This window comes from Phacochoerus africanus, chromosome 12, assembly GCF_016906955.1.
Source record: "Phacochoerus africanus isolate WHEZ1 chromosome 12, ROS_Pafr_v1, whole genome shotgun sequence".
NCBI classification, from domain to species: Eukaryota; Metazoa; Chordata; class Mammalia; order Artiodactyla; family Suidae; genus Phacochoerus; species Phacochoerus africanus.
The window spans coordinates 51,904,000-51,931,926 of NC_062555.1; the positions used below are offsets into that span (position 1 = coordinate 51,904,000).

Sequence of the window (27,927 nt, forward strand, 5' to 3'; positions counted from 1 at the left end):
CTGGAGTTCCTGTTGTGGCCCAGCAGGTTAAGAGCCCGACATATTCTCCCTAACAATGCAGGTTTGATTCCTGGCCTCACTCAGTGGCTTAAGGATCCAGTGTTGCCACAAGCTACAGTGTAGTTCGGAGATGCACCTTGGATCCAGCATTGCTGTGGCTGTTGTGTAGGCCGGCAGCTGCAGCTCTGATCTGACCCTTAGCCCTGGAACTTCCATATGCTACAAGTTTGGCCATAAAAGGGGCAGGGGGGGGGGAGACCTCCTTCTACCTCCATTCACAGCCATAGAACTTGGTACTAATGTGTGATCCCTGGTCCTCCTCCTGCTGAACAGAGTTTGGCAGACTGAGTCTCGAATCATTTTCTTGTCTCCTCCTCGTCTTTTCCCCAGCATTTTCCACGAGTCACCACGTAAACTTGAAAACCAGAGGCTGTTCTGGGTTAACTCCCGCTAGGCGAGTACATAATTGCATTTCCCAGGGACGCTTTGATTGAATTTCACCTAATTGTCCGGTGCTGAAAAGAAACTGATCGTCCTGCAAAAGCTTTTACACCTGCAACAGCTGATCCGCTTTGTAGAATGTTAATAAATTTCTGGTTATGGATCAGGGTGACCTGGTGATTGGTTGCTTGCTTTTCCTCCCTCTGCCAGTACTACTTTTGAGAAATATTTTTTTTCCTTCTAAGTTTGGCCTGATGAAGATGCCATGAGTATGTCCATCACCAACTACAGGACAAATGCATGGTGGTCATTAAGTGAATATAATGGGGGGAAAAGGTTGACTTTTAATGTAAAGGGGCAGCGCTGGGCGAAGAGCAGTGTTTTGGGGAAGATGCTCACCTGCGGCCATCGTGGAACTTCCATCCAGCCTCCATCATAAAGCCCTGAGTCAGAGGGATGACCTCATTCCTTGGAGCTCCTTCATTCTTCTGTGCCCCAATCCAAGAGCTCTTGAATGAATGATGAAACCCCAGATGATGATAATGAGGGAGAATAACACAGCTCGGGACTATTGATTTAGAGGAGTTTATTTTAAAATCGCTCTGTCATTTCCAAGGGAGAAGAGAAGGTCTTTGGAAGGTTGTATACCCCTTTTTTCTGCTGAAATGACTGGTCAGGTGACCAAGGAAGAATCAGCCCATCAACTAGAGCTTCTCTTCTGCCCCACGGTTGCCTCCTGTTTTTTTGGTTTTTTTTTTTTTTTTTTTTTTTGTCTTTTTGCCATTTCTTGGGCCTCTCCCGCGGCATATGGAGGTTCCCAGGCTAGGGGTTGAATCAGAGCTGTAGCCACCAGTCTACACTAGAGCCACAGCAACGCGGGATCCAAGCCGCGTCTGCAATCTACACCACAGGTCATGGCAACGCCAGATCCGTTAACCCACTGAGCAAGGCCAGGGACCGAACGCGCAATCTCATGGTTCTTAGTCAGATTTGTTAACCACTGCGCCACGACGGGAATTCCTGCCTCCTGTTTGATGAAATGCATCTAAGAGGTTTCAGCTGAGAATGAGAGCCTGGACCACACAAACCTGTGTGAGATGACAGGTCCTAACCGCTGAATGACAGAATTCAGCAAAGTAACCAGAGGCCAGAGATGTGATTAGAGAGTGACTGCTTCCCTGGAGTGTCCTGGGGGTGGTTGTCCCCCTGCCCCCTTCGAGGGAGTTTCCAGAGTTGGAAACAGGGAAATGCAGCCACGTGAGATTTCAGCCAGTTGCTCATTTGCGCATTCCCCTGCATCCCCACAGCATCGCACTCTCCACTGTGGTTGCTAAGGAAACACGGAGCTGTCCTGTGATGTTCCCAAGGGGTTCTCAAGTAATCCCTTCTGCTAGTAACTCCGGGAAGACAGAGAAGGAATCAGTAATAGGATTAATGTGGAAAGTCAAACAGAACCTTAAACGCTCTTGGAGCAAAACTGCTCTTGTTCTAAGTGATGGATTGGTGCCCTCCTAACACAGCTGGTCCAGCCGTGCTGCTTTTGCTGACAGACACCTGTCTTTATTCAGTAGAAGTCGGGTAACCTCAAGTTGGAACAGGATGGAGAAACTCATTATATAGAGAACTAACCCTTCTTGTCAAGAGTTACAGCCTCACTCATAACAAGGGCTGGAAGGAAAACAATGTAGCCCTTCAAAGTAGGAGCCCTTCCAGAATAAAGTGGGAGGGCAGAATAAAGAGGCAGGGGGTAGAAGCCTTGAGAGAGGAAAGAGACCTCAAGGAAGCAGATTTAAGTGCTTGCAATGTCTTCCAACAGAGGACATTTTGAACATTAAATCACACGTACCTCGTGCGTGTTGCTTTAAGGATCATGCCCCTTTCCAGTGCTGTTCTTACTTCCGAGTATCTACAGCAGCATTTGTTTCTTTCTGTAGACTTACAGAAAAGCATCCAGTCCAACCTCCTTAGTTGTGCAGACAAGACATACAGACCACAGAGGAGGGACGTAACTTGCCCAAAGTCGCATGAGCAGCAGGTGACAGATCTGGTCCTGGGACCGTGGCTTTCTGGACCAGGGATATGCAAGATAATAGGAAGGAAACCTTGAAGGAGAATGAGTGGGGACAATGGGGATACCATCTCTAGGAATCAAGAGGTGTTAAGTGGAAGGAAAGGATGGGGGGTGATTCGGGGGGCTTTCTGCTCTGCCCGCTGCTTCCCTGGCTGACTTCCTGCCTCCAGTTGGATGAAAGAAGCAGCCACTACCTAATTGAAAACATTACCTCTACATCGTTTCTACAAAGGCTAGTAAGTTCCTTAATTTCTAGATTCTTTCTCATCCAGAGAATCTAACAGAGCCTAGAGAGGGACCCTGGAGACCTGGCTTTTGCTCCTCTGTCGCCTCTGGGCATTTGGCACATTTAGGTCCACCATCCACGAAACATTTTGACTAGAAATATAGTAAATTCTGGGGTTTCTTCTTCACCCTAAAATGAAATGGCCACAATAAAAGATTTCAGATCTTGAATCTCTGATGCCAACATGGACCCTGTGATGAGGTTCTCATTTCCATGCCTTTTCCTTCATTGGAAAACAGAGATGAGTGTAAATCGTGAGAGATGGTACTATTAGTAGCTGTGTAGACATTTCTCTGCAAAGAGTTTAACTATCACTTGTTGAAACTCGAAAATTCACTCTATTTGCCTAAAATGTTTAAATTTAGTCTCATCGGGGAGACCCTGCTGTGGCACAGAGGGTTAAGGATCTGGCATTGTCACTGCACCCACTCAGCTTGCTCCTGTGCCATAGGGTGGATCCCTGGCCCGGGAACTTCCACATGCTGCAGGCCCAGCCAAAAAATAAATATAAAAAGAAATAAATGTAGTCTAATTAAAGGTTTGCATTAGCTCAGGAAGTTAATAGGTAAGCACATAAAGTAGCTTAATAAAAAAAAAATGCCATAAGTTGCATTCTAATACAGCTTAAATTTTTCCATCACAGTGTTTTCATCATTGTGTTCAAGGGAAGATTTTAAATTATGAGCGAATACATGTTATATGATATATTATATTTCACTGGAGAGAATTTTTTTCTCAAATGGATCACTTAAGTGTACAAATATAATATCGCTCTCATAAGCATTCCCCAATTTAGCTGTAAAGTAGACAGTCCTTAAAGCATTGGCGCAGATAAAAGGCCTCTAATGTAGAATAATTGGTATATTAAATTCCTTTTAAACAGATCAAAATAACAGTGGCAGCCCAGAGAATTCATAAATGTTTCCAGTCCAAGTTTTCCATAGTGTACTTTGAGTGGAAGGCAGTTAATGTTTTTGAAGTACTCCTTGAAGAAAATACACTCTTCTTTTTTTTTTAAGCGGTCTCTGATTTAAAACATTTGGTTTTGGAGTTCCCGCCGTGGTGCAGTGGTTAACGAATCCGACTAGGAACCATGAGGTTGCGGGTTCGATCCCTGCCCTTGCTCAGTGGGTTAAGGATCTGGTGTTGCCGTGAGCTGTGGTGTAGGTCGCAGACGCGGCTGAGATCCCGAGTTGCTGTGGCTCCGGCGTAGGCCGGCAGCCACAGCTCTGATTCGACCCCTAGCCTGGGAACCTCCATGTGCTGCAGAAGCGGCCCCAGAAAAGGAAAATAAATAAATAAATAAATAAATAAATGTAAATGAAAATAAAAATAAAACATTTGGTTTCATTATGGCAATCGTCCAAGTCATCAGCATGTCCGTGGGGCTCACTTTATATCGGAGTTGATTTCGGGATGTCCACACCCACCTGCTCTCCCACCATAGGCAGTCCTTTCCCTTTTGAAGCCTTTTCCTGCACAGCAGTTAGAATAGGCACACACGAGCTTGCTCTCAGCCCTACCCCAAACTAGTGTGTGTTTGTGGACCAGCCCCCCTAACTCCCCACTCTGAGCCTCTTTGTGTCCATGCAAAATGGGGTTATACCTACCTTAGAATGTCTCGGTGAGGATTGTGTGTGTAAGGTACTTAACACAGCCCTTGGAGTTCCCACAGGATCGGCAGCATCTCTGCAGCACCAGGACACAGGTTCAGTCCCCAGCCCAGCACAGTGGGTTAAAAGATCCCGCCTCGTTGCAGCTGCAGCGTGGGTCACAACTGCGGCTCGGATCTGATCCCTGGCCTGGGAACTCCATATGCGGCAGGGCAGCAAAAAAAGAGAGAGAGGAAAAAAAAACACAGTCCTTCGCTTTTAGGAAATCTGGTCGTCAGTAGATGGCAGCTCTTATGTGTTTCTATAAACAGTTTCTGCAGGCACAGGGAGGTCCTTCGTGTGATGTGATGGACAATGCCTCTTGCTTCCAGGAAACGGCACCAGGTATGACCTGACCCCGGTCACGGCCGTCAGCGTCCACTTGCTCAGCAGCGATGGAACGCCCGTGTTGGTGGATGGTCCCATTTATGTCACCGTGCCCCTGGCCACACAGAGCAGTCTGAGGCACAATGCCTATGTCACAGCGTGGCGGTTTGACCAGAAGCTGGGTAAGCAAGACCTCCGTGCCAGCGGTCGGCTAACAGATGACTTCATTAACTGTTTGATTCCCCTTTTATGGAGCCTGTGAGGGAGTTCCCCTCGTGGCTCAGTGGTTAACGAACCCAACTAGTATCCGTGAGGATGCAGGTTTGATCCCTGGCCTCACATGGTGGTAAAGGATCCCAGCTCAGATCCCGAGTTGCTGGGGCCAGTTCCACCCTTAGCCTGGGAACCTCCATGTGCCGAGGGTGTGGCGTTACAAAGCCAAAAAAGAAAAGAAGCCTGTGAAAGTTTCTTTTCCTTGAAGTTAGTGAATACTGTTACTGGGAGTGCATGGCACAGTTTGTGCTGGGTAAGCCTGAAACGCCCTTTGGAGTTCTTTTTTTTTTTTTTTTTTTTTTTTGGCGTATTTAAGCTAATTTGCTTGAAGAGAATCTTTAAAGGTTATTAGCGCTAAATTGGCTCATCTCACCTTTATCCTTTTATTCTTTAGAAAGTCACATGCTCTCTCTTGGTTATGTGGTTTTCTTTTTTCTGTTCCTTGAAAAAGGAAAAAACATAGCAAATACTGTACAAAAAATAAATATAAAAACTTACTCATGATCCCGCCACCTAGAAAAACTCCCTAGTAGTACTTGGGATTACAGACAGTCCTTGTCCTGTGGCAGTTCATCTTATTGCACTTTGCAGACACTGCATGTTTTACATATTGAACGTGTGCTGTAACCCTCTGTTGTCAGATGATGGTGAGCATTTTTTTAGCAATAAGGTATTTTTTAATTAGAATATGTATCTTGCTTTTTTAGGCATAGTGTTATTACATAGTTAATGGACTACAGCATAGGGTAAACGTAACTTTTATATGCACTGGGAAACCAAAAATTCATGGGACCCACTTTATTGCGATGTTGGCAATATATTACAGTAGGTCTGGAGCAGAACCCACAGTATCTCCGAGGTGAGCCTGTCTTTCTTTCCAGCCACTTCACTGGGCATGTATATGTACGTATTAGTTATCTCTTGCCGCGCAGCAGGTGGCCCTCAAACTCACTAACTTTAAAACAGCAGTGAACATCTGTTATCTCACAGGTTGGGAATGTCAGGAACCCAGGCACACCCTAGGTGGTTTGGGGCCAGGGTCTCTGACAAGGTTGCAGTCAGGCTGTCAGCCGGCTCCTCCCAGGATCCAGCAGGGGCTGACAAGTGGCTTTCAGCCCTCAGCTCCTCTCTGGCTGTTGGCCAGAGACTTCAATTCCTGGCCACGTGGTCATCCCCATAGGGCCACTCACAGTATGACAGCTTGCTCCCACTGGAACAGGTGACCCAAGAGAAATGTTTAAATATCTAAAAATACAGAAGCACAGGTGGCCAAAGTAGAAGTCACAGTCTTCTATAACCTGATGCCAAAGCGGCCTCCCCTCACTTCTTTGCATGTGCTGGTAGGGACAGAGCTTAATGCTGATACAGTACAGTGGCCTGGGGGTGGTGGCGGTGGTACAGGTGTATAAACACCAGGAGTGGAAGTCCTGGGACCCTCTTATGGGCTGCCTTCTAAAAAATACAAGTTTAACAGAAAGGGGATTATGTGTCTATACTGTTCTATAACAGGCCCTTAAAACCCATTTGTAGGAGTTCCTTGGCGGCTCAGCAGGTTAAGGATCTGGCACTATCACTGCTGTGGCTCTGGTCACTGCTCCAGCACAAGTTCAATCCCTGCCCTGGGTACTTCCATATGCTGTGAGTGTAACAAACACAAACAAACAAAAAAAACCCAGTTTGTATGTCATGAACATCTTTCCATAGCATTATTATTCCACAGTAGCTGTTCTTCTGCAATGTCAGTGTTAATGATTGCATAGTATTCCCTTATGTGTGCATGTCATAATTCAATTGCTCAGTCCTCAACAACTAGAAAAAGCATTTCTATTCTTACCAGTACTATGATGAATATCTTTGTAGCAAAATTTCACACATAGCCATGAGTATTTCATTAGGAAAACATTTTAGAAGTGGAATTGCTGACTTTAAAATGTACACAATTCTAAAGCTTTTAATATATATTTCCAAATGTCTCTCCAGGAAGTTTTACAGTTGATATTTGTAATAAGAACAGAGGAGGACATGCTTGAGCTTAGGATTTTGACAGCATGTTGGTTCTTATACCCTAATGGTTCTCAATCCTGTGAAAGGCAAACTTGAGGAGTGCCCAGGTAGTTCAGCAGGTTAAGGATCCAGCATCAGTTGTCACAGCTATGGCTTCAGTTACTGCTGTGGCCTGGGTTCACTCCCTGGCCCGGGAACTTCAGAATTTTAAAACTGTTAGTCCATGCATAAAAATTGTTGGGAGATCTTGGTATCACATGTATTTTCAAAGACGTCTTGTTCCTTGAGTAGTGAGATTCTAGTTTTAGGAATTAATATTTAAAAATAAATGTTTGCTGGGCTTTCTGGGGTTTGGGGGGACTGGGGTTGGTTTTGTTTTGTGTTGATTTGGTTGAACTTTCCAGTTGCTAACAGACTGCATAATTATCCGTGAGGCATGCAGGGCCTTCCCTGGACGTAGCAACCTGCCGTTGTACAAAGGACGGAGCTGCCGCGTGGCGTGTGCTGCGCTGAGTCACATGGCCCCTTTGTCACTGGCCTGCATCCTTCCCAACTTGATGACTTCTTGAGGCACGTGGTCCTGGGCAGGACATAGGAGCCCTGGGCTTCCAGGAGAGAGCAGCTAGGAGGAAGCCCCAAGGAAGATGGGAATTGTGCAGGGAGAGAAGGATGTGGAAAATGAAGCAGTGCCAGAGAATAGGAAGGATATGGAAAAGCTTGTGTTTTGCCTCCTGAAACCCTGAATCTGCCACTTGGAAAACTCTCAGTCCCACCAAGGGGGATCACCTGTGCCAGTTTCCTCACCTGTATGAGGCACACATTTGTTGAGGCCCTCACCCCGCTGAGTGGTCTCCCTCTCCACCCAGGTTGGCCCCCAACACGCTGGGCCAGTGGTCCAAAGCAGAGTGTGTGGCTAAGAGCAGGAGCTTGGGGGACATACTGGATTGAAATTCCAGCTCTGCTGGCCACCAGCTGTGTGGCCCTGGCCAGGTTATTTAACCTCTCTCTGCCATGGTTTTCTCAACTGTGAAATAGGAATGATAATTGTACCTAATGTTGTTGTGCAGTGTATTTATTGGTCAGAGTTCTCCAGAGAAGCAGAACCAGTAGGATGTGGGTGCTTGATTTATTTTATGGAAATGGCTTATGCACTTGCAGAGGCTGGCAAGTCCAAAATCTGTAGATTGGGGAGTTCCCGTCATGGCTCAGCAGCTAACGAACCCCATTAGTATCCATGAGGACGCAGGTTCAATCCCTGGCCTCGCTCAGTGGCTTAAGGATCTGGTGTTGCCATGAGCTGTGGTGTAGCTCACAGATGAGGCTCAGATCTGGCGTTGCTGTGGGTGTGGTGCAGGCCGGCAGCTGTAGCTCTGATTCAACCCCTAGCCTGGAAACTTCCATATGCCATGGGTGTAGCTCTAAAAAGTATATATAAATTCAATAAAATCTGCAGGGTTGGCCAGAAGACTGGAAACCCAGAGAAGAGGTGATGTTGCAGCATGAGTCCAAAGGACCCTCTGCTGGCAGAATTCCCTCTTTCTCAGGAAAGGTCAGTCTTCTTCTTAAAATCTTCAGCTGATGAGATGAGGCCCACCCATGTTATGACGCATAATCTGCTCTACTCAATCTACTGATTTAAACATTAATCTCATCTTGAAAATACTTCCCGACGGAGCTTCCATTGTGGCTCAGCAGGTTAAGAACCCAGCATATTCTCCATGAGGATGTGGGTTTGATCCCTGGCCTGACTCAGTGGGTAAAGGATCTGGCATTGCCTCAAGTTACAGCATAGATCAGCACCTGCAGCTCTGATTTGACCCCGAGCCTGTGAACTTGCATATGCTGCAGGTGAGGCTGTAAAAAGAAGGGAAGAAAAATATATGTTCTTGGCAACATCCAGGTGTGTTTGGTCAAACATCTGGGTGCCATGATCTAGCTGGGTTGACACATCAAATTAACCACCCGAAGGAATAAATCAGTTAGTATTTGTAAGAAGCTTCATTCAGGGCCTGGTACCTAGTGCACCACCCCAAGAGCTTACTCAATGAGCAAAGGTCTCCCCCATTCTACAGAAGGGCTTCTCGAACTGTGACATCAAACTCACTTTCCCAGATTCCCTGTAGCCCAGATTTCCCGAAGGATTGTTCTCCACATGATGCTTCCATTTCCTGACCCACTGCAGTCCCGCTTCTGCCCCCCACGCTTCTGAAACCACAGTCTCTGAGTTCAGCAGCAGCTGTGTGATTGTGAAATCAGGGGACCGCCTCATCCTCTTGGATATCCCTGCAGCATCAGTGGGGGGGGTCTCTTCTCTTTAGAAAGGAAGGCCACCCTCCCTTAGTGCTCTGACTCAGTGTCCCCCTGAGTCCTCTCCTGTCACACCCTGGGCTCTGCCCCACGCCCAGCTCTTAACTTACTTGCCAAGCCATCGCTGGAGCATCTGACTGCTTCTCACAGCCACCTGTGCACCCAAGGCTGACCCCTGATCTGTGTTTCTGACTGTCTGTTGCACATCTGTCTCTGGATGTCCTCTGGGAGACTCAGACTCGCATGCCTGAAACAGACCCATTGACTCCTCTCACCTCAGCCCCTACTCCTGCTCATTTCTGCGCAGGGTACCATCTGCCAGGCCCTCCAAGTAGAGACCCCAGAGGCAAGCCCCACCTATGCTTTTGCTTCACCACCCTGCCCCACCTGAGGCCACATCTGGTCCCCTGCAAGGTTGTGTGGATGTCACATCAGTGTTTCTCCAGCCTCCCGTCTCCTCTCCTTCTGTCTGGGTTCAGACTCTCTGCACTTTTCTGGCCAGTCTCTGCAGCTGTCTGTCTTCAGCCCCTCCTTCCCCCCACCAGATATGTGCTGCCACTTGGGCTGTCTTTGAAAACCACGTACCCCTTTCCCACGTGAGAACATCTCAGAGCTACCCACAGCGAGGCGGTGCACCCTCCTGCGCACGGCGCACGGGTCTCTTCAGAGCAGACCCCTACCTGGCTCTCCAGCTCACTTCCAGCCGCTGTCCCTTGCACACACCTCGTTGATTGTCACATTGCGTGAGCATGATCTCACCTTTCAAGTCCCTTTCTCCATCCCCTGACTGGTCATTTGGTCCCTCCCTGAGCACTGTCCATTCAGCAGATGTGTATGAGATGCTAGACGTGTATGAGGCCATGGCCTGGCAGCATCTCAGTTATTTTCTGTGTCCTATCACCTCTGCCTCATCTTTGAATCCTCATGATCAAGAACAGTTCCTGGCACTTGCTAGGTACCCACCTAAAAAGTTTGCTGAATGATTGAATCAGATGAAGAGCATTCAGATGTTTTAAGATTCAGGATGGGTTTAAGATATTACAGTATAGGAGTTCCCGTCGTGGCTCAGCGGTTAACAAACCCAACTAGCATCCATGAGGATGTGGGTTCAACCCCTGGCCTCTCTCAGTGGGCAAAGGATCTGACATTGCTGTGAGCTGTGGTGTAGGTCGCAGATGCGGGTCAGATCCTGCATGGCTGTGGCTTGGCTGTGGCCAGTGGCTACAGCTCCGATTGGACCCCTAGCCCGGAAACCTCCATATGCCACAAGTGCAGCCCTAAAAAGACAAAAAGACCAAAAAAAAAAAAAAAGATACTACGGTATAAGAGTTCCTGCTGTGGAGCAGCAGGTTACAGACACAGTGTTGTCTCTGCGGCGGCACAGGTTTGATCCCCAGCCCAGCACGGTGGGTTAAAGATATGGCATTGCTGCGGCTGTGACATAGGTCACAACTGCTACTTGGATTTAGTCCCTGGCCCAGGAACTTGCATATGCCACATGTTCAGCTGAAAAAGAAAAAAGAAAGATATTACTTGGAGTTCCCATCATGGTGCAGTGGAAATAAATCCAATTAGGAACCATGAGGTTTCGGGTTCGATCCCTGGCCTCGATCAGTGGGTTAAGGATCCGGCGTTGCCGTGAGCTGTGATGTAGGTCGCAGACACGGCGTGGATCCCACGTTGCTGTGGCTGTGGCGGAGGCCAACAGCAACAGCTCCAATTAGACCCCTAGCCTGGGAATCTCCATATGCCGTGGGTGCGGCCCTAAAAAGACAAAAAAGAAAAAGAAAAAGGAATTACAGTATACCATTGATGCTTAAGATGACTTTATACATAGAATTAACCTTTACATATCTACATAGATATACACTGATTTCTTTTTCTTTTTAGAGCTATGGCTTCAGCACATGTAAGTTCCTGGGTTAGGGGTCAAATCACAGCTGCAGCTGTCAGCCTTCACCACAACCACCACAATCCCAGACCCCAGCCACATCTGCAGTCTACGTCACAGTTTGTGGCAACACCAGATCCTTAACCCACTGAGTGAGACCAGGATTAAACCCACATTCTCACAGACACCATGTGGGGTTCTTAACCCACTGAGCCACAACAGGAATTCCAGATAGACATTGTATTTAAAAATAGTGCTTTGCAGGAGTTCCCTGGTGGTCTAGTGGTTAGGATTCAGCACTTTTGTGGCTTCAGCCCAAGTTCAGTTCTTGGTCTGGGAACTGAGATCCCACATCAAGATGCTGCACACTGTGGCCAAAAACAAAAAAAATGATGCTTTGAGCACTTGTCTGGAGAGAGAACAGGTATGGATTTTCTTTATCCTAGAGCTTCCATCCTTGCCGCTATGATTCTTCTCCTCCTTCCTGCCGCCTCATTTTTAAATGAATATATTTGACTACAGCTGAATAGGGCTGGGGTAGGAAAGCTTGTATTCCTAATAGAAGGATGCTTTCAATAGGGAGTCATACCCAGCATTGTCCTAATGAAATGGCACAGGTCTGTAGCAGCAGCATCCCTGATCACCTTAGTTTATTTTGTCTACAGCCCTCAAACAACAGAAGTTTATTTTTTAAAAATTCTGCTGTCTCTGGCAGGCTGAATAATGCTCCCCCCACCCTGCATATCTCCACATCCTAATCCCTGGACCCTGTGACTCTGACCTTATCTGATGAAGGGACTTTGCAAATGTGACTCAGTTAAGAGTCTTGCAGTGGGTAGATTCCCCTGGATTATCCTCGGGGGCCCACTGGAATCACAGTGGCCCTTATGGGGAGAAGGCAGCTGGAATCAGAATCGGAGGAGGTGGCAACGCAGTGACAGAGGCAGAAATGGGAGTTCGAAAATGGGGGAAGGGACCACAAGCCAAGGAAAGACGGCAGCAGGAGGAGCTGGAAAAGGCATGGAAATGGGTTCTCCCTCCAGAAGGAAGCAGCCCATCTGATACTGATTTTGGCCTGTGACCTCTAGAGCAATAAGAGAATAAATATGTGTGGTTTTATGCCACATTTATGGTAATTTATTACAAGAGCAAAAAGAAATTCATACACTAATAGAAATCAGTGAAAACAAAGAAATGTGCCTTGTTGTGAAACCTCCAAAATGTAAGTTATCTAATTTTCTACTTCTCTGGAAAGAATCCACATGGCCTTAAGCCTTTTATCATTGAGAATCTTCATTGTGTAGTTAATGTGTTTCCGTTTAAATGGTCTTTTTAACTTCGTATCTACAGTGAAACATGTAACTGCCAAATTTCTAGCTCTAACAGATTGGATGCGTGCAGAGAAAAGCCAACGTTTGGCTAGTCATTCAAAAATGGTCCAATGAATTAAAATATGTTTTCTGAAAACTTTCAGATTGGATGGACATTTCAGAGAAAGCATATGTTCTTTAACTTACTAAACTCAATAGATGTCTTCATATTTCATAAGGGTTTGTTTTTACTACAATCAATAATATCATTATTTAAGTAGAAATTAAATGATTGCAATTAAGAGTTCCCTGGTTGCACAGCAGGTTAAGGATCTGGTGTTGTCACTGCTGTGGCTCAGATCAGTGTCGTAGCGTGGATTCAATCCCTGGCCTGGGAACTTCTTCATACTGTGGGCATGACCAAAAAAATTATTGCAGTTAAATGAAAAGTTCCAAGAGTATACTATAGAATCAGGAAAATATAGGAACACATCATAAGCGTGTAGCACTACTTACTATCTGCTATTTATGATTAATTCAAATATAATAATCACTTCAAACCAGTTGAACGCTTTAAATGGTCTATTTTTGAGGTAAGTCAAGGTAATTGCAATTTCAAAGTTTTTAACAGCTAGGAATAACAATTTGTGAATCCATTAAGAATTTTTTATCTAATTAAGAGTAGGCAAACTGTGGCCAGAAAGCTAAGAATGGTTTTTACATTTTTCGATATTTGAAGAAAAATCAAAATATCACTTATGACATGTGAAAATTATATGAAATAGCAGTTTCCAGTGTGACACAGTGGGATTACAGCATCTCTGCAGTGCCAGGAAGCAGGTCGATCCCCAGCCAGTACAGTGGATCCAGCGCTGCTCAGATCTGATCCCTGGCCCAGGAATTTCATATGCCATGGGGTGGCCAAAAAAGAAAAAAAGTTATATGAAATATAAACATCCCTAAATAAATTTTTATTGGGTGCTATAGACTGACTGTGGTCAGCATTTGATGCTACCATTTATCACAGTTTTTTTTTCTTGTTTTTTTTTTTTAATGGCCACAGTTATCTTTTTTTTAAACAAAGAATTTCTCATTATAAAAGTTAACATCTCCATATTTTAACCCAAGTATTCATCTGAGGGTGACCTAATAGAGTAACACTCTTCTAGAACATAAGTAAAGTTGGTTTTGTCAACAGTAGGAATTGGCTGATTATGGTGTGTGCTCTCAGAAAAAAATGGTATTTTTAAGAAGCCTGATTTGCACATATTAGAATCAAAACTTGTGCTGCATTTATGGGCAGCGCTGAAGCTACCATGTTAAAATGCCGCTTCATTTGTGGGGCGAAGGAGGACTCTAGTTAGTGACTTTAAGTCTTTTCTTTTGAGGAATTAGCAGATTTCTTTAACGTAAGATCTTCTAGAGAGTTCCCATTATGGTTCAGTGGTAATGAACTGGACTAGTATCTCAGGAAGATGCAGGTTCAATCCCTGGCCTCACTCAGTGGGTTAAGGATCCAGTGCTGCCGTTAGCTGTGGTATAGGTTGCAGACTCAGCTCGGATCCTGCGTTGCTGTGGCTGTGGTGTAGGCTGGCAGCTGCAGCTCCAATTCGACCCCTAGCCTGGGAACCTCCATTTGCCACACATGCAGCCCTAAAAAGCAAAAAACAAAAAACCTTCTAATGGTACTCTGTCTTTTGAAAAGTAATACAGTGCTGAAGCCTGTGTTCTGGATGTCCAGGTCTGTCTAAGGGGATGGGATAAAGTGATTTTACTGGTCATGTTCAAGGACCAGTTTGACCTTGACCTTTGAAAGAAGCAGCTTTCCTTCCCCAGTATGGCAAATGCAGTTTTGTGGGTCATGGTAACAGCATCTTAGCTGAGGCTTTCTGGACAATAAGAGATGAGATATCGGCATTTACCCTCTGTAGCCTGTAACTGGGACAGCAGATGGCTGTCCCATGTTCCGAGTGATCAGACTGCAATCTGACTTGGTGCCCTGGGGATGCGTCACTTATGAATAAACAAACCAGGTCAGTGGTTTGAATTGAAAGTGACCAACTGACCTTGAGTGGCAGAGAAATGACAATTCAAGTTGCTCTGTGTGGTAAGTTTCTGCTGTGACTTGGTTTGAACACTCTCATTCTACTGAGGGATGACTGAAATAAAAGCAGATTCCAAGGAAAGCTACATGGTAGAATCCAGTTTTAACTGCCTTCCTAAATCACAGCCTGCAGAGCGGGTGTGCGTTGCTATAGAAATGGTGGTTACTGAACCAGATTCTTATCGTGTATGGTGCATTCGCATCAGACACTCAGGCATACCTGCTCACCACTGGCCTCTAGTGAGTTTGTCTCCGCATAGATGATGAGCCTCACGCCAATGCTATGCTCATTGAACTAGTCCTTTTAGATAAGTCATGGCCAGCCTGCCCTTGATGGTGGAGCATGATTTCAAATATAGTTCTAAAATTTTGGTTCCATTTCAGTGTTTTTCAAGGAGAGAAAGGGATGGGAGTATTGAAAGCACTAAATTCTATTTCTAACTTTAAGAAAATGAACATAGAATCCCTGGAGTGTCCTTTTCTCTATATGCCATGAGCCAGGTGTCTAAGTAGGAGGCGACATGTTGCATAGGGAAGTGTAGTGATTGAATTACAAGAATGAACTATATTGTATCAGCTGGGCAAAAGTTAGAGCAAGAGAAGGGAGTTCGTGTTTCTAACCATTACGTGTATGTTTACATGTGTGGTATTAATTTTAGAACCATCTTTAATTTATTTATTTTTTCCAAAAGATCAGACTTGGAGTTCCCTTTGTGGCTCATCGGGTTCTGAACCGGCTAGTATCCATGAGGATTCAGGTTTGATCCCTGGGCTCGCTCAATGGGTTAAGGATCCAGAGTTGCCGCAAGCTGCGGTGTAGATTGCAGATTCAGCTTGGTTCTGGCGTTGCTCTGGCTGTGATGTAGGGCGGCAGCTGCAGCTCCAATCCAACCCCTAGCCCAGGAACTTCCATATGCCGCAGGCACTGCCGTAAAAAGAAAAGAAAGAATAGACTCAATAGTTAAGGGAATCAAACAAGGAAGCAGACTTACCTGTCAAAGTGTAATGTCAATATATCCTTAAGAAAGATGATCTGAAATCGGTCTTCTCAGGATGAAGACGATTTCTTAGAAACAAAGAAATAGTTCTTAGGAAAAGAGTCTCTATGTTCCCAGATGTTAAAATTGCCCATAAGGAGTTCTGTCTTGGCTCAGCAGAAACAAATCTGACTAGTATTCATGAGGACCCAGGTTCTATCCCTGGCCTCGCTCAGTGGGTTAAGGATCCAGTATTGCTGTGAGCTGTGGTGTAAGTTGCAGACACGGCTCAGATTCTACGCAGCTCCGATTCGACTCCTAGCCTGGGAACTTCCATATGTTGTGGGTGGTGCAACCCTAAAAAGACAAAAAAAAAAAAAAACCATAAAAGTGAATCAGGCTTCTCTTTGATATATGGGGAGGGAAGTAATTTACCTGCAAAGAAAGCTGAATGAAGTGATGTAACAGATAGAAATGAACCCGGAAGGGGTAGGACTTAATTTGGATAAATGATTCCAGTCTAGCGAAAATTTTGGCCACAGATCTTAGCTCCAGGTGGCCAACAAACTATGATCTGTTTTGGAAGCACATATGGGTATCATCTGACTACTACAGGCCATTGGCATCGCAGTTGGGGTGTTCTCCCGTTGACTGAATAGAACAGAGTCAGGCCACAGGACACGTGCGCTGCCCGTGGGGAGACCGAAGGCAGAGTGATCTCAGAACAGGGACATTTGTTTGCAGATGTTGCCTAGCAACTCAAAAAACACTCTTACAATGTCAGTCCATTCCTAAAAATTGTTAAGGCTTTTGTGTTCCTAGCCACTCCCCCACATGAAAATAAACAAAATGAGAATTCTCAGAAAAGAATACCACTACCAGCGACATTGCAGTTGTGGTTCAGGGCCACTTCTCTTTTGAAACTCTATTCTCTTTCTTTTGGGGCCACCCCACGGCATATGGAGTTACCCGGCCAGGGATCAGATCCGAGCTACAGTTGTGACCTAAACTGCAGCTGCAACAACGCTGACTCCTTAATCCACTGTGCCAAGGCCAGGGATTGAACCTGCAACCTGGTGCTGCAGAGACGCTCCTGATCTTGTTGCACCATAGCGGGAACTCCTGAAAACCCTATTCTTAAAGACTTAATTTTGCTAAAGGGTCATTTGATAGAGAATGAGAACTTCCCGTGCTTGAGTTGAACGGAAACAATTTGGGGCAGACCTTAAAATGATGGCTGCCCGCTTTGTGGCCTTGAAGAGTATAGATCAATATGTTTCTCCTGAAAGAAAATGTCTTATGTTATGATCAGCCCTTAATTACCACTTACGGAACGTTCACTTTGTGGATTATCTGTGGCGAGTGTGTAACCTCCTGCTGGCTTCCCCATCACCTGGAAGCCTCCAAGCCTCCTGGGTGTGCTGCTGCTTGGCCTGGATGTGCAGTACTGCATCGAACATGCTCATTCGAATATTAGCTTGGGTGAAAAACAATTAGAAAGGCAAAGCTGCCATAATTTATTTTGAAACCAAGCATTGCTAAAATGTCTTCTGTTTTCCATGACTTCCATTGTCATCAAGTAACTAAAAGGTAAGATTATGTATTTATTAAATATAGTTGATTTACAATGTGGTGCCAGCTTCTGCTGTACAGCACAGTGATCCAGATATAAATATATATATATATATATATATATATCCAATTTTATGTATATACTTTTTCTCATATTATCTTCCATCATGTTCTCTCCCAAGAGAATGGATGTAGTTCCCTGTGCAGAATCACAGACGTAGAGAATAGACTTGTGGTGGCCGAGGGGGAGGGGGAGGGAGAGGGATGGACGGGGAGTTTGGGCTTAATAGATGCAAACTCTTACATTTTGAACGGTTGAACAATGACGTCCTAGTGTACAGCACAAGTAAGGTATTTTTGATCAGTTTGAGTGTTGTCCTGGTTATACAGCATTGGCAGGAGTGTATGGAATACAGGCAGCCTATAGGCCAGCAGTTGAGATAGTCTGGACATAAGCCCTTTTTTTTTTTTTTTTGGTCTTTTTGTCTTTTCTAGGGCCACTTCCATGGCATATGGAGATTCGCAGGCTAGGGATCTAATTTGGAGCCTTGGCCACCGGCCTACGCCAGAGCCACAGCAATGTGGGAAGCCCTGGCCTGTCTTGATCTTGAGCAAGTCCTTTAACTTCTCAGGGTCTCCGTTTTCTCATCTATAAAACGGGAATAACAGCTTGCATCCCTGCTCGTGGAATTGCTGTGAATGGGGAACCCTTACAACAGTGCCTGGCACTGGGTATCGTGCGCTGCTTGAGCCGTGATTATAACCATCATTGCTCTTATTCAGCCCATATTTTGAGCCAAGCATTGTACATTTTGAGCCAAGCATGACATAAGGGGAAAGAGCAGGTAGAATGAAACCTCAAGGACTTTAAATTGAATACCCAGCCTCGTTGCTGGTGTACCTGGACATCCAGTCTGAGCCTCTAGCAGTTGTCCCATATTTTGAATGTCATTGTCATCTCCCTATTTCCCAATGATTCTTCAAATTCAGAATGGGTGTTGCTTTATAACTTGACTTGAGAGGTCATGGATGCCTAGCACATGGCCAGGCATGGATTGAGTACTTAATATCTTGGTTCCTTTTGCAACCCTTCTCTTGAACCACTCCTTTTAAGATTAGTTGCATGCACACACACATGCACAGGCGTACACAGAACACACACATCAAACAAAGCCAGCCCACACAACACAGGCTGTGCTTTTGGTAGTGGTTTCTGCAAAAGTAGGCTTGTCACCGCTGCATTCCGGCCCGTGGCGGAGTTGTACGTGGCACTCGGGCCATTTCACATGTGCAGTATGAAGTACACCTGAGTGGAAAGGGAAGAAAAATAGAATTGTTTGGGGAAAGCACTTTTTTTTTAAATCTATTCATTCTCTGCTGAGCTTATCCATTAGCAAAACAGGTAATGACCATAGACCAACATTTTTCACCCCTGTTCTCAAAGCAACCCTGGAGGTGACGGGGTGGGGTAGGTTAATCAGAAAGAAGGTGAGGTGTAGCCCAGGAAATTAAATGCCTGGCGCCCACACACAGTGTCCTGGGAATGGAGACGAAGAGGTGCAAAACGCGAGTTCCTCCAGGCTTCCAGTCGCCTCCCTGTTCTAGAATATTCAGATTTGTGTGCATTCCTGTGTCTCTGCCAAGACTTAATGTGGCTTAATGGGCTAATGGACTGGATCTGGGGATGCCCAGCAACAACCCACTCCCAGATGTGTTTTGTTTGGCCCATGAAGTTGATTTGGGGGCATTTGTTTGTTTGTTGTGTTTTAATTTACTGCCAACATTTAAAAAGGGAAAGATGTCCCGTGGAATTCTGTTCTTGGCTTCTCTTTTTAAAATCTGAACAGGAGTTCCCATCGTGGCGCAGTGGTTAATGAATCCGACTAGGAACCATGAGGTTGCAGGTTCGGTCCCTGCCCTTGCTCAGTGGGTTAAGGATCCGGCGTTGCCATGAGCTGTGGTGTAGGTTGCAGATGCGGCTTGGATCCCGCGTTGCTGTGTCTCTGGCGTAGGCCGGTGGCTACAGCTCCGATTAGACCCCTAGCCTGGGAACCTCCATATGCCGCAGGAGCGGCCCAAGAAATAGCAAAAAAAAGACAAAATAAATAAATAAATAAATAATAAAATAAAATCTGAAAATTCACTCCTTTCAGCAAAGAGATCAGGAACATCTTTGTGTCATAGTTTACTCCGTTACGAGGCTCTTGGGAAAAAGCAATGACAAAAAAAAAGTCAGGGAAAGTCCCTGTAATTGTGAGGTTTTTGTTCCAAATGGAGGAGACAGGCGATGATCTAGTTAACTTCACTGGTGTAAAGGCTGTAAGATAATTGAGGAGGGAGGTGTCCGAGAGCCTTTGGAAGAGTGATCTTGGAGCTGAGATCCCAAAGATATCTAAGAGCCTAACTTGGGAACGTCTTAGGGGCAGAACATTCTGGGTGGGAAAAAAAAAAATGGTCTACACCAAGGTCGTACAATGGGAACCAGGAGTTCCTTTTGTGGCTCAGCGGGTTAAGAACCCAACTAGTATCCATGAGGATGCAGGTTCAATCCCTGGCTGTGCTCTGTGGCTTAAGGATCTGGTGTTGCCACTAGCTGCAGTGTAGGTTGCAGATGCAGCTGGGATCCCGAGTCGCTGTGGCTGTGGCTGCAGCTCCAGTTCAACCTCTAGCCTAGGAACTTCCGTATGCCACAGGTGCAGCCCTAAAAACAAAAATAAAAATAAAAAAGATTGTAATCAACTTGGCCCCACCCCCAGCAGCCAGTAAACTGAGAGTGATCACCCCTTCAAGCCTGGCAGCATCTGGAGCAAATTCAGATGCTTGTCAACTCCCGGTCAGTAGACTGACAAGTGACTAGATTATTTCTGAAATATAGTGCAAACATTTCCCAAGTGTTTTCAAGTACCAGCCACCCAGTTGCTGCATCCCAGCCACCTTGTGGGAAAATGGTATTCGGGCTTTCGGAAAAGATTACCACAGCTCCCAAAGCACAAGTGATGTGGCGCTTTGCTGCTCCGAGGGTGCTCCTGGACGGGGAGCTGGTTAGACTGCTCCCAACCCACCGAATCAGAATCTGCATCTTTGCAAGATCTGCACTGTCACGAGCTCTTTCACAGGCGCTGGTTAAGAGCACCTTACCGCCCTCTCTGTTACGCCCCCCCTTCATTCTGAATGAGTTTTCTAATGTCGGGGATTAGTGGCTGTGCCTCCCGCGGTCCTGGTCTGTGTCCTCCGCCCAACCCCTCCTGGTGTATAATTGCAAGATGGATGTTGGGATTAGTGGATAAGGAAAAAAATTTCTCTCCATGTGGGCTTAATTAGCCCGCCCTCTGATACTCTTTTCTGGAAATGTATATATACCTATTGTAAATTCAGAATTCTCTCATTAAATTTTATTAATGCTATTATGCATCCTAATACTTCTGGCCACCTATTGAAGGCATAGGCGTTCTCTAACTCTGCCAGAAGCTTTATGGTTTCCCATTACTGCTCACTCCTAAAATTTGTTTCAGTAAGTCTTGTGATAGCTCAGCTGAAGCTGAAAGAGGGGCGGAAATCAGTTGCTTAGATTAAATTTATTTTTAAGAATCCATTTCTCAAAAATTACCCTAAAAATATGCAGGGAACATGTTGTAGCTGAATGCAGATTGATTTCTTGTTTTAATTTCTACTAATTCAATATATCTCTGATTTGATGCTTTACCCAGAAGGTCGTGGGTTATAGTGAGTTACCCTAATTTCATTCTTGTGGAAACCGGTCCTGAAATGTACTTGCCCAAAGCTACAGGAATCCAGCCATCTGAACATGAACTTTCACTCTTCAGCTCCATTGCTTTCCACAAGAACAGTTAGATAATTGACCACCAGGTAAATACTCTGTGATATAATTAGCAAGGAACGTGTCCTTCTCACAGATTTCATGGAAAAATCATTCCAAAAAAGGGCACATAGCTATCCAAAGGCAGAGACTTTAACTTGGGGAAAAAAGGCTACTCCACAATGTCATAAAAATAGACATTGTCAGTAGGTGAAAGTGACGTAAGGGCTGATGGATTTTCATAAGTGATCTTTGTCCCACTAAAATGTTGTTAAAGCGTGTAATAAAATAGACTCAGATCTTGACACTTCTAATTATACAGCTGGAAGAAAAATACATTTCTAGAGAACTCCAGCATATTTGGGAAACTGGGGAGGCCATATGATTGTAAGTAGCAATAATAATAAGAAGCACTAGCCATGGATCTGAGAGGTACATACCTCTTAAGAAGACTGCCCTCCAGTAAGTTAATGCCCACACCACCCCGATTATTCGGCAAGAGTCAGCACAGCCCAAGTGAGGGGACAGTCATTGGCCAAAACCAACAGCTGAGGGACAGAACAGCAGGGATTCCTACTCTCCAAGTTCATGCCTGTGTCCTGAACTTGTTTGTATGTTACCTCTGACCATGAGTATTCCCAAATATTTCACAGTGAGCCATAAAACAGTTGGGACAGAAATGGCTTTCTTTCGGAGTTCCCACTGTGGCTCAGTGGGTTAAGGATCCCACATTGCCACTAGCTGCAGCACAGGTCACAGATGCGACTTGGATCCCACATTGCTGTGGCTGTGGCTGTGGCGTAGGCCTCAGCAGCAGCTCCGATTCAACCCCTAGCCCAGGAACTTCCGTATGCCACAAGTTCAGCCCTCCTAAAAAGACCAAAAAAAGGAAAAGGCATGGCTCTGTTTCACAGGGTGAATAGTCACCTTTTTTTTTTGTGTGTCTTTCTTAAAATATTCACCTTTTATGCAATAGAACTTTTTTGAGATGGGCTTTCCAAGTGGCTGGGGAATTTCTTCAAGGCTCTGATTTTGGACCTAGTAGAACTCAGTGTAGCCGTTTTCAGGAAACATATATCAGGATATGTTAATTGCACGAGGTAACACATTCCACGCTGCACAGTTCTCAGCGACAGGTGCCTAAGTGATGAGGCCATTTATTGTTTCTGTGACAAAGGAAGTGCGAAGCAGCAGCTCCAGGACTGTACCCGTGGCACTGGCAGACCACCAGGACCTTCTCTTCCTCAGCTGGGCCATCCTCACGTGTCCTCAGGTCACACAGCTAGAAAGTGGCAGGCTGGGGTTCACATGCGGGGTCAGCTTAAACCAGACAAGTCGTTGGTGTGGTCAGTCGGCCCTCAATCATGCTGGTCCACTGCACTGGGCTGGGGATCAAACTTGCACCCCGGTACTGCAGAGACGCTGCCAAGCCCGTTGAGCCACAGTGGGAACTCCCATGCTGGACTTCACCTGCTTGGTGTCCTGAGGGGTGACACGGTCACAGTTCCCAGTATAAGAGCCATGACTTATTTCTCTGTGTGTTGGCTAAGGTGCAAGATGCCAGCTTCAATGTGTCATCTGTTAAAAGTGTGGGTTTTCACTTATCATTTCCTTTTCAAAATCAGTAGTGCTTATCGTAACAGGTTTTTCTGCAAATGCTGAGATGAGCGCGCATGGCTGCTCAAATAAGGGCTTGCAGGCAGAGTGAGTGGGCCAGGCAGGGAAAACAAAGTCAACCTGAGCCTTATGTAGGTCATATTCAAATTAGACATTATAGTTTCAACCCTTTTTCCTGTTGTGTGGGAGTATTTAGTCCCCAAGCAAACCGCAGTCCCCTAGTGGCTCAGCAGGTTAAAGATCTGGCATCGTCACTGCAGTGGCTCAGGTCACTGTAGTGGCGCTGGTTTTCCCTTTTAAGAGCCGTTTGTTTACATTTTGAACTCACGTTTCTTTATGTTTTGCAAATAAAAGCTGGCTTCGTTCCTGCTTGCTTTCGTTCCAAGCGAGAAAGAAGCACCCTTGTGATTTCTAAGAGACCCTGTCAGATTACAGGTGAGCATAAGGCGTGTCTTTTTCAGCCTGTCAATCTTTGTGTCATCATCACTGGGGTTCAGCGGAAGGTCCAGGTTAAGCCCTCACGGCGCTTTATCCTCACAATGAACCTTACCAGCCAAATACATAACTAACTCTCCCTCAAAAGATGAGGACAGTTTTTCAACAAAGCAGTTCTTCTTGAAGTATCTCAGAATCTTTCCATTGTGCGAGATTTCACTCTAAAGAATAACTCAACTGATTTGAGGGTATGTGTTCAGAAAACAAAATGCCGAGCTTGCATTAAGACTCTTGTTCCATGTCTGGTTTTGTGCCTCCCAAGGCCGCCTGTGGACTTTCTTCTAGACGTAGTCTTCACGCGGTGGGTTATCTGTTTGCAATAGTAGATGCTCCTGGTGGGGTGTTGGGGCTTGTTGGGGGTGAGGAAGCAGAAATGCCTCTCACAGAAACACTGATAAGTACGAAGGGTGGGGCGGGGGGCAGGGAGGAGAAGGGATAGGAGGGAAGCGGGGAAAGGAGACAGAAACGTGGCTGTGGGTGGGAGTGTTTAGTCCCCAAACAAACCGCAGTCCCCTAGAGCCTCAGCAGGTTAAAGATCTGGCATCGTCACTGCAGTGGCTCAGGTCACCGTAGTGGCACGGGTTTGATTCTTGGCCCGGGGAACTTAGGCATGCCATGGGCGCAGCCAATAAATAAAAAATAAAAATAATAAGAGCAAACAACTGTGTTCCTCAGTAGGGACCTAAGGGCATCAGTGTTTTAGGACAAGCATCCGTTGATCATAGTCATGACCCTGAATTATCATGAAAAATCATATTTGACTTTATAAGGCAGGAAATAAATGATACTTTGTAGAATCATATGAAACTGCCTTTTCAAACTTTGGCAAATACAGCCCCAGTTATATAGAAGAAAAGCTTCTAAACCATGTTCAGGAAATATCCTGGGGGATACAGGGTGGGGATGGGAGGTTGTCTTCACCTGTTCTCAGAGAAGCTTGTCTTTTATCTGTCTTATATTTTCATATCTTAATATAAAGATTCTACTTTGCTGTATGGCGAAATTGACAGAACAATGTAATAAGATTTCAGTCAGGAAAAAAAAAAAAAGATTCTATTGAAGAGAAAGAGTTCTGGAGTTCCCTGGTGGCTCAGTGGGTTAAGGATCTGGTGTTGTCACTACTGTGGCACAGCTTCAATCCCTGACTTGGGAGCTTCTGCATGCTGCGGGCACAGCCAAAAAGAAAAAATAATAATAATAAAGAGAAAAGAGTTCAAATGCTTTTAAAACCATTTGAAAACTGACAATCTAGAAATTTCAGTACTGCGGAATCCCCTTCCCCGGAGATGCCAGAGGGACCACTTTCCAACCTCACACACGCACAGTTCCAGTCACAGACACATGTCAGGGCTTCCACTGGGCACAGATACACATGCGGCCACCAGCCTGCCTGCCCCCTGACACACCCACTTCACAGCCAGCCACCCTCCCTGGGCGGCAGCAGCCATGCCTGAAGGCGGCCACCTGGCTGAGCCGAGTCCTACTGCCTGGACACCTGCACGAGGTGATCCACCTGGAGACTCAGCATGTCCCACCACTGCCTGGACTGCCTGCTCCTGAAGAGGAGCCTGAGAGAGTCAGCAGGAAGCCCTGCTATGCTTTTATGACCTTAGGGGCTGCCCGAGTGTCTGGTCCACAGAGGAGACGAGCTGAACCTGGGGAACCCTGCAGGCAGTTGTGCTGACCCAGGCGGCTCCAGAGGCCGGCCCCTCCCAGGAGGCAGGTGGGAGGACAGGAGAGCAAGCAAGAGGCCTTGCACTTGGGGGTTTCTTTTCTGTAATTTTTTTTATTAAGGTGTAGTGTATTGGAGTTCCTGTTGTGGCTCAGCGGAAATGAATCTGATTAGCATCCATGAGGATGCAGGTTCAATCCCTGGCATTGGGTCTCACTCAGTGGGTTAAGGATCCGGTGTTGCCGTGAGCTGTGGTGTAGGTTGCAGACACGGCTCAGATCCCACGTTGCTGTGGCTGTGGTGTAGGCCAGTGGCTACAGCTCCAATTTGGCCCCTGGCCTGGGAACCTCCATATACCGTGGGAGCGACCCTAAAAAGTCAAATAAATAAATAAAGAATAGTGTATTGATAATGTTGTGTCAATTTCTGCAGAACAGCAGAGTGACCCAGCCATACATGTGTATACATTCTTTTTCTCCTATCATCTTCCTTCAAGTTCTGCCACAGGTGATGGGATAGGGTTCCCTGTGCGGTACAGCAGGACCTCATTGCTTATCTACTTTTTTTTTTTTCCTGCCATTTCTTGGGCCGCTCCCATGGCATATGAAGGTTCCCAGGCTAGGGGTCCAATCGGAGCTGTAGCCACCGGCCTACACCAGAGCCACAGCAACGTGGGATCTGAGCCGTGTCTGCAACCTACACCACAGCTCACGGCAACACCGGATCCTTAACCCACTGAGCGAGGCCAGGGATCGAACGCGAAACCTCATGGTTCCCAGTCGGATTCGTTAACCCCTGAGCCACGTCGGGAACTCCTGCTTATCTATTCTAAGTGGAATAGTTTGCACCTACTAACCCCAGTCTCCCTGTCTGTCCATGCCACTCCCTCCCCCCTCCCCCTTGGCAACCACGCATCTGCTCTCCATGTCTGTGAGTCTGTTTGTGTTCTGTAGATGCTCTTGGGGTTTTCTAAGCAGGAGCACCCTGGATCCTCCCCATCTGTCAGAGCAGCACTGAGGCCCCAAGGGGGTGGGGGGTGCCTGCTCTTTGTACCGTGACCACAGGCGCACCAGTCACATAACCTCCTCAACAAAAGAGGCTCTATAGATGTCTGTTTGTCCTGCTCCGCAGTCACTGGTGACAATTCCCAGCACGGGCTCCTCGGCCACAAGTACAAGAGTCTCATATATGTGTGGCTTCTCAGGTGGGAAAGCCTCCTCCTCCCACACTGTCGGGATTGCAGTAATGAGAGGCATATGTTTCCAGTACACAATTCATTAATTCTTGCGTTCCCTACAGCTAATTTCCTCCCACAAAACACAGAAAGCTTGGAAATGGCTTTTGCCAACAACAGCATGATTGCTGAATCCCAAATAAAGAAATCACCCTTTCTTCACTGAATACAAATACATTTTTATAGAAAACTGAGGCCAAAAGAAAGGCCCCGTTCCCAAGCTGGCCTTGTTCCCTCTGGTCTGAAAGAATGGACTCCCCATCTTAGCTACACTTCCAGAAGGAGATCTTTCCTGCCAGACACACCCAGCTTTGCACGGAAGGTCATCTGATGTTATTTGGGGGGTGGGGTTTGCATGTCAGGCTCTCACGCTCAATACTATGGTGTTGCCACGCCAAGGATAATGCTGGGTGCAGAGGAGACAGAAGGAGCAGAGGACTCGGGCTCACACCAGCAGAGAGGACGTTGGGCATCAGAGGAAGTTAGCAACTTAGGCAAGGTTTGCTTCTGGAAAATGGATCATGGAGGAACATGCCCTGGGGTCCCTGAGCCGTGGAAGACCCCTGCATGCTGGAGGGACTTGGGGTAAACGCAGGACTTGATCATGAAGTTGAGCAGATTTTTGGAAGAGAGGAAAGCCATGTGTGGTAGGAACAGCAGTTGAGGGCAGAGTCACAGAGGATGTGTTGTGAGGACAGGTACGTGTTGGGAGGGCCAAGCTAGGAAGAATGGGGGCGGGCTGTGGGGGGTCAGAGCAGCCGTGACCTGGCCTCCTCTGTGCCTCCAGGGACAAGCCGGTGGCCTCCCATTGCTCATGGCACTGGAAGCCCTGCCCAGCCCTTCCCAGGCTCCCTCCTTCCTGCCCCCCACCCCCGGAATCTTCTGTGCCTCTGTGGATGCTTGTCCTTTCTGCTCCCCCAGCCCCACCCCCCAGGTGACAGTCCTGTCAGTTCCCCAGAGCCCAGCTCACCCCCAGCCTTCCCTGCCCACCCCAGGGGCACCCTCACTGCACTCCCAGAGCAGCTTGTAGGTGCTTTTCTGGCTTTTCTGGCTCCCACCAGCATCACAGGCTGGACTTGGGGGCCTGTTAGCTGGGTGTGTGTGTGTGGGGGGGGTGTCTCTCTGTCTGTCTGTCTGTCTATCTAGCCAATAGGCTCGCCCACAGGCTAACTGTGAGATGTTTGAAAAGGCCACTTCCACTTGGACTGTGGCTGCGTCGTAGAAAGCCAAGGCAGTGTAGTCGGCCAGGTAGGTGGTTTGCCCTTGAACCAGCACAAATGAGGACTCGGAGCCTCCAGCTCTTTTCCTCCGGGTCCTTTAGCCTAATCCTGGTATCCGCTCTCCTTGAAGAGCAGTGACTCAAGAATCTAATCTGGGGGAAACTGCAAACCAAAGAATGCAAGCCGCTTCCTGGCTGATAGGAGATCCTGGCAGGGCTGCTCCTGTGGGAGTGGGGTGGGGTGTGTTAGTCATGAGCTAATCAGCGTGGGTTCCCCCGCTTCCCCAGGGGAAGCTGGAAGTGGTGGCAAACAATCCGTTCTCTGCCTCCAGGCAGACTTCCTGACCCAACCCAGAAACCCTTTAGCCGCATGTGTCAAACGCCCTCTGCTTCCCTTCCTCAGCAGCCCCCTGGGGTAAGTGATGCTCCGAGCAGCTGAATCATTTCTGGGTGGTTGCTCTCAGCCGGTGACCCTGCGTTCAGCATCCTTGTCCTTAGACTCATTTTGGAAACCATCCCGGTCATGGTCTCCTCTAACTTGAATCTAAATCCTCCAGAGCCATGATTCAGCCTGTTGCGTTGGGGACATCAGACCTCGCCTTCTGACGCCTGGCCTCTCCGGGAAGTGGGGGGGCGGGGATGTGCTGGGGAAGCATTG

General features: G+C 46.6%; 1 protein-coding gene across 1 annotated transcript in view; it reads left to right on the top strand.

Moving 5' to 3' along the window:
* The window catches only part of FAM171A1 (family with sequence similarity 171 member A1), a 151,345-nt gene that overhangs the window by 114,573 nt on the left and 8,845 nt on the right, over nt 1-27,927 (top strand). Inside the window, exon 5 of the mRNA XM_047754726.1 lies at nt 4,783-4,959. Within this exon, the coding sequence (XP_047610682.1) occupies nt 4,783-4,959 (177 nt within the window). The remainder of the gene's footprint in view (nt 1-4,782; nt 4,960-27,927) is intronic.